This window comes from Mus caroli, unplaced genomic scaffold (genome assembly GCF_978045245.1).
Source record: "Mus caroli unplaced genomic scaffold, Mus_caroli_1 scaffold_12, whole genome shotgun sequence".
Taxonomy (NCBI): Eukaryota; Metazoa; Chordata; class Mammalia; order Rodentia; family Muridae; genus Mus; species Mus caroli.
In genome coordinates, this window is record NW_028227267.1 from 52,445,038 (window position 1) to 52,457,685 (window position 12,648).

The window sequence follows — 12,648 nt, forward strand, 5'->3', positions numbered from 1 at the left end:
GGGATTGCATTGAATCTGTAGATTGCTTTTGGCAAGATAGCCATTTTTACAATGTTGATCCTGCCACTCCATGAGCATGGGAGATCTTTCCATCTTCTGAGATCTTCTATAATTTCTTTCTTCAGAGACTTGAAGTTTTTATTATACAGATCTTTCACTTCCTTAGTTAGAGTCACGCCAAGATATTTTATATTATTTGTGACTATTGAGAAGGGTGTTGTTTCCCTAATTTCTTTCTCAGCCTGTTTATTCTTTGTGTAGAGAAAGGCCATTGATTTGTTTGAGTTAATTTTATATCCAGCTACTTCACCGAAGCTGTTTATCAGGCTTAGGAGTTCTCTGGTGGAATTTTTAGGGTCACTTATATATACTATCATACCATCTGCAAAAAGTGATATTTTGACTTCATCTTTTCCAATTTGTATCCCTTTGATCTCCTTTTGTTGTCGAATTGCTCTGGCTAGGACTTCAAGTACAATGTTGAATAGGTATGGAGAAAGGATCAGGTTAATAATCTAAACAGCCCTATATCCCCCAAAGAAATAGAAGCAGTCATTAATAGTCTCCCAACTAAAAAAAGCCCAGGACCAGATGGGTTTAGTGCAGAGTTCTATCAGACCTTCAAAGAAGATCTAATCCCAGTTCTTCACAAACTATTCCACAAAATAGAAACAGAAGGTACTCTACCCAACTCATTCTATGAAGCCACAATTACTCTGATACCTAAACCACAAAAAGACCCAACAAAGATAGAAAACTTCAGACCAATATCCCTTATGAATATTGATGCAAAAATCCTCAATAAAGTTCTTGCTAACCGAATCCAAGAACACATCAAAACAATCATCCATCCTGACCAAGTAGGTTTCATCCCAGGGATGCAGGGATGGTTCAATATACGGAAATCCATCAACGTAATCCAGTATATAAACAAACTCAAAGACAAAAACCACATGGTCATCTCGTTAGATGCGGAAAAAGCATTTGACAAGATCCAACACCGATTCATGATAAAAGTCTTGGAAAGATCAGGAATTCAAGGCCCATACCTAAACATGATAAAAGCAATCTACAGCAAACCAGTAGCCAACATCAAAGTAAATGGTGAGAAGCTTGAAGCAATCCCTCTAAAATCAGGGACTAGACAATCTAACTCTTAATGTGCAAGTTCCAACTGTGAAAACACAGAACATGAAAAGCCAGGATAACGTCTCCAAAATCTGCCAATTTCAGAGGAATGCCTCCAATGAGGGTAACTTAGGCAAAATTCCATACGAAGAATTCAAAGGATGATTAGTGTGTTTGCAGCAATTAAAGAGATCACTATAAACTTCGGAGTGAATCCCCAAAGGACAAAGAAAGCCAAGTAACCAGGAAGTCAGTACAACATATGAAAGTTGAATTCAAAAAGGAGATGGTTTGAAGAGAAACCCTTCTTCAAAGATGCTGGAAATGAAAGATTAAATGTTCAACAACTACAACAACAAAAACCCACTCAGTTAAAACCTTCACTAATAGAGTGGACCACAAGGAGGGCAGAACATAAGGGCTTGAAGGACAGCATAGAAGAATTGTTACATTCTGTTGAGGACTGTAATTTTTTATTTTTTGGTTTTTCAAGACAGGGTTTCTCTGTGAAGCCCTGGCTGTCCTGGAACTCACTCTGTAGAGCAAGCTGGCCTCAAACTCAGAAATCTGCCTGCCTCTGCCTCCCAAGTGCTGGGATTAAAGGCATGTGCCACCACTGCCTGGCTGTAATTTAAAAAAAAAAAAAATTTTTTTTTAAATTCAAGGTCTTTGGAATACCATGAAAAACTAAATAATGAATAAAAATGTAGAAGAATTGTATGCCGAAATCATAGAGAATATTTTAATACAATTACTGTAGAAAATCTCCTGTATTAGGGTTCTCTAGAGCAGCAGTTTGCAATCTGTGGGTCATGATACCTTTGGCAAACCTCTATCTCCCCAAATATTTACATTACAGTTTATTACCATAGCAAAATTACAGTTATGATTTAGCATAATTTTATGGTTGGGGTCACCACAACATAAGGAACTATATTAAAGGTTGAGAACCACTACTCTAGAAGAACAGAACATGTGTGTGTGTGTGTGTGTGTGTGTGTGTGTGTGTATGTGTATGATGTAGGTACATATAGATTATAAAGGGAGATTTATAAATGGGAGATTTATTAGAATGGTTTACAGGCTTTAGTCTAACTAGTCGAAGGATGGCTGTATAAATTCTGTCCACAAGGTTAGATGTTTCTGCTGGTCTTCAATATACACTGAATACTGAAGAAGTAGGCTCTAATTCCAGTGAAGAACTGGACTTACTAGAGAGAACAAGAGCAAGCAGACAAAGCGCTTTTCTTCCATGTCTTTATATTGACTGCCAGCAGAAGCTGCGGCCCATATAAATGGTATATTTTCCCATCGCAAAAGAACTGGTAAAGTTGTATCTTCCAACCTCAAATATCCAGACTAGAAGTAGAGCTCCCACTTCAAATTGTTTTTTTAAAAAAATCTCTACTCAGCTGTTTGGGTTTTAGTTAATGCCAGATTGTAGTCAAGTTGGCAGTCAATAATAACCATCTCATACCCCAAATTAAGAGAGGGGCTCATCCAAGTACAAAAGGTATAGAATATCAAATAGCACAATATACGAACATTACCAGTGGCATACATAGTTAGCACACTAAATATAACAAAACAAAGTATATCGAGTGCTGCAAGATAGAAACACCAAGTCACAGATAGAGACCCATAAAATAGCAGCTTTGTTTTTTTTAGAAAAACTTTAAAAACCAAAAGGAAATGGAATGATATACTTAAAGTCTAAAACACTACAGCTTCCAGCCAAGACTATGGTGTCTAGAAAAAATATGTCAGAATTGGTAGAGAAAGAAATATTCCATGATAAAAGCAGACTACAGTAGTACATAACTTTTAACTATCTCTACAGAGGATTCGGGAAGTAATTCTTCAGACTGAAGGGAATGATAAACACATCAAAAGTGATAAACACAGAAAATAACAACATGCTAGAACAAATGAATTTTAAAACACCTAACTCACCAAATGAACAAAGTAATAGAACTTAATTTACACTTTTCAGTAATAACCCTATACTTTAATGCTTGTAATCCTCTATAAAATGACACAGATAGCAGATTTGATTAAAGAACAAGATATATTTTCTTCCTCCAAGATACATGTCAAAGATAAACACTATTTTATGTTAAAAGTATGAAAAATAGTATTCCAAGCAAAGGAAACTAGGAAACAAGCATGCTTCTTTAACAAAATAGACTCCAAACCGAAACTAGTCAGGACAGATAAAGGAACTTCCTACTAATTAAAAGAACAATCAGGAGGATACAAAAATTCTAGGTACAGGTTCACCAAGGTTCATAAGTACTGGGTACAAAGTCACAGATTAGCCCCAGCGCAGTTTTAATGGGTGACTCTCATCAAGAGATTATTCTGATAAAAACTAAATATCAGAGTTAAATGACATCATAGTCAAAATGGATTCCATGTAAACACTGCAGAACAGACATTCTTTTAAGTATTCAACGGAACTTTCTGTAAAATAGGTCACACATAAGGACACAAAATATGTCTCACCAAATAGAAGAAAACTGAAATAGTCTCTTGTATTCACAGTAGAATAAGGCTAGAAATAGAAAAGTTTGTTAAATGATGGATTGGTCACTAAGAAAATCAAAGAGTTCTTAGAATTTAATAAAAAATTAAGCCATAACACACCAAAATCTAGTGGGATACAATGAAAACAGGCTCCATTATCACTGTGGAGGTTTTTTAAAAATCTAGACACAGAATTACCATATGACCCAGGTATTCGGTCCATAGGCATATACCTAAAAGATTCTGTATCCTAACACATAGATGCTTGCATGTCCATATTTATTGCTGCTCAGTTCATAAGAGAAATGGAATCAGCTTATATTTTCATTAACAGCTAATGGATAATAAAAATGTGACACATACACAGTGGAATTTTATTAAGCCACAAGGAAAATGGAATTAGGAAATTTGTAGGAAGATGGGTGAAACTGGAAATTAAGTGAGGTAACTTGGGTTCAAAAAGATAAACACCCCGTGTTCTCTAATTCCACTCTTGGAAGGAAGACCATATATGATTCAAAAGTGGAAGGCTGGATACTGAGAGTGAGAAGGTTTAATTGGGGAAGGGGAATAGGGAGATGAAGGAGAGGACTAGGTAAAGGTAGCATCAGACAAAACTAAAGGTATATGAGAAGCCATATGAAAATCTGATACTTAATGAGATGATCAAAAATAGGTTGTTTTAGCAGAAGTACCTCTGATTGATAAGTAAAACTGTCCCCCAAAGCTATAGGTTATTAAAAAACAAAATTCCAGTGCCAGATTGGTGACTGCAGAGACTCATTGATGTCAATTCTCTATGAGTTGTTGGTCAAAGAAGACCCCAGGGGATCCCAAACAGTATAGGCAATTGTCACTCCCTTTGGTGGCCTTCCAGAAATAGGCGATAAAAAAACTCTTGCTGAAAACATCAAATCTGGCACTGGGATAGAAGCTTCTTCTCTGCTGCCTAGCCCTCATTGTGCCAGGAGTTGCCATGAAGACTTGCTAGGGAAGAATTGTCATCAGTAACCTTACTCAGTCACTCAAGATGAACCCACTGGTTCTAATAGTGGCCAGTCTGTTATGGATAATCAGTGACTTTCTAATTAGATCTAGTGACTGCTGCACAAGAGGGAATTCACACCTGTTACTTTCAACCTGGTTTTTGGTTTTTGGTTTTTTTTTTTTTTTTTTTTTAAAGCCATCATGCACTTGGGAGGCAGAGGCAGGCAGATTTCTGAGTTTGAGGCCAGCCTGGTCTACAAAGTGAGTTCCAGGACAGCCAGGGCTATACAGAGAAACCCTGTCTTGAAAAACAAAACAAAAAAAAAAAAAAAAAAAGCCATCATTTGAGAGGTCACAGTGGAGATCTACTGAGGATAATTTGCTAAATAGACATGATGTGTCCATCAAACTGCCTTCTAAACAGCTATGGGGTTTGCCCATAGATTAATGTAGCTGTAAGCTTTGGTCAGTGGTAATTGCCAAAACTCTTAGATGGTCAAAATATTGATAATAAATGACTGTTTAGTGCCTTGCCACAAATGAGCACTAAATGCCACACTTATCCACTCAATTCTTGTTTTATAACCAGCAATGCTTTTAGAGTTTATGCTATATAGGATTTAATAGTTTTGAGCAGAATAAAGGTATGATACAATGTATTCTTTAATGGCAAATTTTAAAGTGTTGTGGCAGTCATTTCCTTTAGAATTGTAACAAAGGGTTGTTTGGGTTACATTAATGTTCTGTTTAATAGCCACTAGGGTGCTAATTTCCCCCATACTGATGAAGGTAAAACCACAAGTACAGTTTTCCCTTGACTTAGAGAGTTTTAGAATCTTTATTGTTACCTGTTCCTTTTTATGAATAGCACACAAAATGTTATTTGGGTTCTGCATTAGTGGAATTTAATGACTATGAATTTGTTTAATCCCATTTTGTCTCAAGGTTCATACAACTGTCAGTATGAATCAAGATCACTACCCAGTAGATGGAGTTATTGAAGAAGATTCTTCTCTGGAAGCATTGCCACCGACAATGTATGTTCTTGTGTGCATTTACGTTAGCATTTTAAAGCTCAGCCTTAACAGTTTAGAATTATTGATTAAACGTGACTGTTAAATGTGTTTCTAGCCTATTGTTTATGGAGTGCTACTTAAGTTCATTAATTTGTCTTGATTGTTATGGATCTAACTCCATAAAAAGGCAGCAGTTAACAGACATAAAAGATTGCAAGAAAACCTTCAAACAGGAGGCTGAGAATCCAGAATTAGCTAAAATTATTGCAGCTGAATGATAGTCATTTATTAAGAAAAAAGAACTCTGTTGATCTTAAAAATGGCAAGAGTACAGTATGAGGAGCAACTTTTGAATTCTCTTATTTTTCCATCTTTCTTTGAGACTTGGCCTTTGAATTAGAGTTTAGTACCATGTATTATATATAATAATGGTGTTTATTATACTTTTATACATGCATGTATTTTATCATATTCACCCCCTTTATCCTTGATAGAAATTTTTAAACATAACTGAGCTAGACACAACCATTATGCTATTCTTTTATGGCCTTAACCATTTAGCTTTTCAAATCAAAACTGCCATGCTAGTCTATAGTCCTGTTAAAGAGCACAGAACCATCTTGTTCCTCTCTATAACCCAAGAGCAATGCAGAGAACAAGTGATATTTGTTAGATAAAAGGCATATTTTTATATTTTCTAGTTTTTGTGAATTCTTATGTTAGTCCAGATGATGTCATCTTTAAAGTTGAGTTTTGGTGGGAAAAGAGATAAAAATTGACTTTTCAACTTTTTAAGCGATAAAGAATTTTCTTAATAGCTATCTTAGTTAGGATTACTATTGCTGTGATGAAACACCATAACCAAAGCAATTTAGAGAAGAAAGGGTTTTCTTTCATCTATAGTTCCATATCACAGTTCATCATCCAAAGCAGTAAGAACGGGAGCTCAGGCAGGGCAGGAACCTGGAGGCAGGATGGATGCCAGTACACCAGCTTTCTAGAACCTTACTTAAATGATTGTTCATATTTTATAGATGCTCACTTTTTAAAGTATATTTAATATGATAGTCATTCTAGAAATAAAAATAGGGATTTTCAAGGAGCTGTCTCATTTTGGAACCAATTTTATATGTAATACCAGGTAAATTATCCAAGTTTCTATATTGTTATTCATTTACCTCCTACAGATTCCAGCTATTCCAATATCTTCTATGCCTGTAACCTCTCTTCTATTGCACCACTTAATTCTCTTGCTCTCTTCCTCTCTCTCATTTCACTTCCTACTCTCCTTGCTCTCTAGTTACCATGGCCTGTCCAGTTCAAATCCCAAATTCTTTAACTTGAATTTACTGGATTTTCACTATACTGCGTTGTTTTTCTTTCAGACTTTAATGAGTTGTGGACAAATTAAAAGAATGATTCTAGTTGTATCTTTGAGTAGAAAACCTCTCACCTGAAGTTTGGCATCTAGTTGTTAACAGACACAGTACTTCTCTTAACTCCTATAAATACAGTTTTCCAGTCACTTTCTGCATGAGCCCTGTGCAAATGATGAGACCAAAACTTCACGAACCATTGTGATTCAGTGGCCATAGAACCACTGTGATTCAGTGGCCATAGATCTGTCTCCATGGAGTAGCCATTTTTATCAAGTTTAGGACTGCCATATTTGGACATTTGCAAAAGTCCAACAGATAATGTATTGGACAGTGTGGAGTGAGCATAAACAAAGAGTAGGGATTATGTGCTGAAGGGACCCTGGTATAGCTGTCTTGTATGAGGCTATGCGAGTGCCTGGCAAATACAGAAGTGGATGCTCACAGTCATCTATAAGATGGAACACAGGGCCCCCAATGGAGAAGCTAGAGAAAGCACCCAAGTAGCTGAAGGGGTCTGCAACCCTATAGGTGGAACAACAATATGAACTAACCAGTACCCCCGGAGCTTGTGTCTCTAGCTGCATATGTAGCAGAAGATGGCCTAGTCGGCCATCACTGGAAAGAGAGGCCCCTTGGTATTGCAAACTTTATATGCCCCAGTACAGTTGAATGCCAGGGCCAAGAAGTGGGAGTGGGTGGGTAGAGGAGCATGGCGGGGGGAGGGTATAGGGAACTTTCGGGATAGCATTTGAAATGTATATAAAGAAAATATCTAATTAAAAAAAAAAGAGAGTAGGAATTATGGTAATGAAGCGGGCTCCCTCCCACCAGAGGAGGCAGCACTCCTCCTCCATTCATGCAGTCACTGCCATGGTAAGACCATTCAGGGCTTTCAGAGATTTGCTTTCCTCCAAAGATCTTCACTTCATTTTGAAATTTTCTGACTTAAAACATCATTCAAGTTAATGAAATCATACTCCTGTTTATATATGTATATTGTCTAGTAAAAGTTAAAAGTTTTGTTCTAAATGACCAGTTTATAAATTAAACATTCTATATAAATTTATATTAAAACCTTCATTCTTAAATATAATTTTGTTTAAACAGTGTTATATATAATTTGTCTAGTGTGGCATTTTGAGGCTTCTGAGATAGGGTCTCATGTTACCCAAACTTGTAAGGAAAGGGATTAGTCCCTGTCCTAATACCAGCCCCTTATAACTATTTGACAAAATAAGTTGTTAAGCATTTTCTAAAATCATGTGCACTATGCTGTTTAATCCTTAACAAAGGCTACTTTTAATAGCTGATATTTCAGCATATAAGTACTTTTTACAGTGCTCCTCCATGGTGTCTGCTTCGGGTTTCTTCTTGAGCTCCTGTCTTGATTTCCCTCAGTGATAGGCTGTGACCTGTTAGCTGGAATAAGCACTCCCTCCTCTAAGTTACTTTTTGCTTATCACAGCCACAGAGCTACATACACTACATAGTCACACTAGATTTGTTTGTATTGTCCAGTTTTTATTTTCTTAATTAATTTTGTCTCAAAGAGCTCCTTAACTATAAAATCTTTATAACCATTGTCATTAAAGTACTTATTTGTATGCAGGAGTTATTTTAATTGATGAGCTTAAAACATCTCAGACATTATTAATATTTCTGCCCAAAAATACCAAGTAAAGGTAAATAAGAGATTAATACATGGTAATTAATACAAGGTATTACTTTTAGGAATTTGCTTAAGTTAACTTTATATTAAAATTAAATTATGTGAAAATAATTTTTATTCATGGATTATTGATTACTGAGAATATATTCTTATAAGTCATCATCTGAATTATTTTTGATAGAATAAAAATGAGAAGGTTAAATAAAAATGAAGGTTATATTTGTGCTTGTATTTCAAATAACACATTTGATTTTTTTTCAGGGTAAATAACTGCTCTTCAGATCTTGAAAAGACAGTGGACCAGCTAATTAATGATTTAGAACATTCATCCTCCATACATAGGAATGTTTCAAACCCATCAGCTGTAATGTCGGTATGAAAAACATTGGTCATGAAGTATTGTGAAACCAAACATTTGGCTTTATGTTAGGTAGCTGATCTTTTCCTCTTAGGAGCCCTACAATTATGCATTCCTTTAGAAGCTTAAAAGTAACAGATAAGCCAGGTGTGGTGGCACACGCCTTTGATCCCAGCACTCAGGAGGCAGAGGCAGGCGGATTTCTGAGTTTGAGGCCAGTCTGGTCTACAAAGTGAGTTCCAGGACAGCCAGGGCTATACAGAGAAACCCTGTCTCGAAAAAACAAAAAAAGAAAAAAAGAGAGAGAGAGACAGTCATGTCAGGCTCCTTTTAGCATGCACTTCTTGGCATCCACAATAGTTTTTGGGTTTGGTAACTGTATATGGGATGAATTCCCAGGTGGGACAGTCTCTGGGTGGCCTTTCCTTCAGTCTCTGCTCCCAACTTAAACTCTTAACATAGCCATATTTATAATCATCTTTTCCTAAAAACTTTTTTCCTTGATACATTTTTATGAGATAATTTAAAATTAAAAAATGGATTCAAAGTACATTTTTATGTTAAACACTATCTTTATGGTGGCCGTAGTGGTACATGTTTGTACTGCTAACACTTGGAAGGCTGAAGTAGATAGCTCATAGATCACTAAAGATGGTGGTGTGTTCCTATAATTACAACACTATAAAGACAGGGCAGGAGGATTATTACAAGTTTGAGGACAGCCAGATCTACATAAGTGAGTTCCAAGCCATTCAGAAACACATAGTGAGACCCTTTCTCACAGTTTATGGGGGAAAACCTAGAATGCTATAACAAAATGTTAGCAGTTTCTACTGTCTGAGGTTGTAGCTCAGTGGTAGAATGCTTGCCTAGCATGCCTGAGACTCGGGTTTTCTATCCATATTATGAGAATAAAATTGCTAATTATTTTTATTTCTAAATAGGTGGGATTATTAGTATTTTTATTGTTGTTTCTTGCTTTTACACTTCTGTAGTAGATCTTTGTTGTATTTGTAACCAAGTAATAGCTCAAGTTTTTGCAACTATAATATATATAAGCATCTATTTTTGTGTTTTATATTTGTATGTGGTTCCCTCACTTCTTAGGAGACAGAAGAAATTGATGAAGCACTGAAGATAGCAGGCTGTAATTTTGAACAATTAAGTAATGCTATAAAAGTAAGCATTTTGAATAAATTCTACCAGGAGATAAATCATAAATAACTTCTTTATGAAAAAAAACTACTTTTTAATAAACTTTATTGTAATAAGCTTGCAAATAAAACCATCATGTACCAAAATTCACCAGATCCAAAGTCTATACATATCACTGAGCTTCCGCACAGTTAATTCACATTATATTTTGTAGTTTAACTATTGAATATGTTTTTATATACTTATCACCAAAAGTCCATGGCCAAGTTAGAAGTAAAAAAACAATTAGGTTCATAAACTCATCCATAACTTAGGTCCATTACCTGAATTCAATACTTCTTTATTCCTTAATATTTAGCATTTCTTTTTTCTCTCATACATGTTATACTATACACAAATACACATTTATGTACATACATAAATATTACTGGGTATGTTCTGCATATAAGTGAGAGCATGTGAGTGGTATTTTTTCTTTCTGAGATGGTGTGACTTCAGTTAATATTATACATTTTAAGCCCATTATTTCCTCTTGGTGGTGGTGGTGATGGTGGTGTGTGTGTGTGTTGAGTATGGAGGAGTGAATCTATAGAGTGTGATGCATGTGAAGCAAGCACTCTACCACGAGCGACAGCCCCAGCCAAAATGATCTCTATAAATGTGTACATTTGGTTTTATATCACTGAGGTTAGGTAGTAATATAATAATAGAGAAACTGGCAAAAGAATTGAAAACTACCCCTCCCCCATGACCTGCCAGGATTATGTCTGTAGCATTGTTATTCTAAGAAGCTTAGTAAAATCAGAGGTTTTGAGGAGTCAGAATATTTACTTTCTGTGAACTGAATTTTTATATTTGCAGATACAAGTTACAGATACCTTCTTGGTTAAGAATAGGAACCCTTGCCTGTGTCTCCCTCTCAGTATTGGGCCTCATTTGTCTTGGTCCTGTGCAGGTGTTCGGTGTGTGGCCACAGTCTCTGAATTCATATACATTAATCTTTGTTGCTTATAGAAGACCTTGTTTCTTTGGAGTCATCCATTACTGCTGGCTCTTACATTCTTTCTGCCTCCCCGTCCATTTAGCTATCTGAGTGTTGGTAGTGGAGGAGTTGTTGAAGACATCCCATTTAGGACTGAGTGCGCCAAAGTGTTTCACTCTCCACACATTGTTCAATTGTAGATCTTTGGTGAGGCTTATCTGTGTGGTTATTTTGTTTGACATCCTGAGTTTTTCATTTCCAGTTTTACTTCATTTGGGGTTTTTTAGTAATTCTGTTTTTACTTTCATGTCTTAAAATGTTTTCATTATCATTCAACTGTCTGTATTTTCATAGTCTTCACTGAACATTTATTCCAACCCTCTTTAAGGCACTTGAACATATTCAGAATTGCTGTTTTGAAGTCTTTGTGTTGTGTTTCATCTAGCTTGCATTTCTTGAGGCCTGTTACAGTGGGTTCCTGGCTTCCAAGGAGGCATATTATCTTTACTGTTCATATTTGTGTTTTTGCAGTGGTATCTAGGACTCTGAGGTTATGACATTTAGGTATTTCTTGGTATAGATATCACAATTGTCCTTGTTGGCTAGGTGTTCATTCTTTGTTTGCTGTTGGCCATTCTGGATCCTAAGCAAGTATGGTAGCTCTGGGATCCCGGGTAGAGAGTAGGTTTATAGGCAATACAAAGGAATGGAGGTGCGCTAAGAAGAAAGGCTAAGAAGAGACAGGAGGGAAGAGCTAGGGAAAGTTGGTTCTGCATCACGAAGCAGAGTTCCTAGGGAATGGAGGTAGTGCAGGAGGAGGGGCTCCTGCCTGCAGTAGGACTAAGAGTAAATCTGGAGTCAGAAATGAAAGAACTAAGGGACCCTGGGTCTGGACCAAGAACTGAAATGTGTTTTCTAACTTTGATCTGGGTGTTTTTTTTTGTTTTATAATTTAGAGAACCCTGCTGTAGAGAAAAATCAGTGGTCCAAAATGGCTTTTGTCCTATAATGACAAAAAGGGATAAGAAAAAGGTTTATAAAGCCTATCCATAGGTTTATAGGTGTTAACTGCTTTTTTTCTGTTTTGTCAAGTTAACAGTATAAAAATGCCTACAAGATATGATCTTACTAACAAGGGCCAGAGTATAAAGTTGAACTTAATGGTTTGTTTAATTTTTTAACACCTCTGTGGCTGTTTGGGAAAGTCTAGAAAGTATCTTTTATATTCAACGTTATATTGATGATACAACTGCTACAAAATAAAACTACAAGTTAGTTCATTGAATTATTTCTTTCCAGATGCTTGATAGCACACAAGATCAAACAAGACAAGAGACACACAGTCTAACAGAGGCTGTGGAGAAACAGTTTGATACACTTCTTGCTTCTCTTGATTCCAGGTAATAACTTAAAACTACAGATTGAATGAAACTGAAGTTCTTAACATA

The 12,648-nt window shown here is 36.1% G+C and overlaps 1 protein-coding gene across 1 annotated transcript in view; it reads left to right on the forward strand.

Moving 5' to 3' along the window:
• The window catches only part of Rnf17 (ring finger protein 17), a 137,031-nt gene that overhangs the window by 13,474 nt on the left and 110,909 nt on the right, over positions 1–12,648 (forward strand). Inside the window, exons 3-6 of the mRNA XM_021182183.2 lie at positions 5,587–5,678; positions 8,967–9,078; positions 10,171–10,242; positions 12,500–12,600. Coding sequence (XP_021037842.1) covers positions 5,587–5,678; positions 8,967–9,078; positions 10,171–10,242; positions 12,500–12,600 — 377 coding nt within the window. The remainder of the gene's footprint in view (positions 1–5,586; positions 5,679–8,966; positions 9,079–10,170; positions 10,243–12,499; positions 12,601–12,648) is intronic.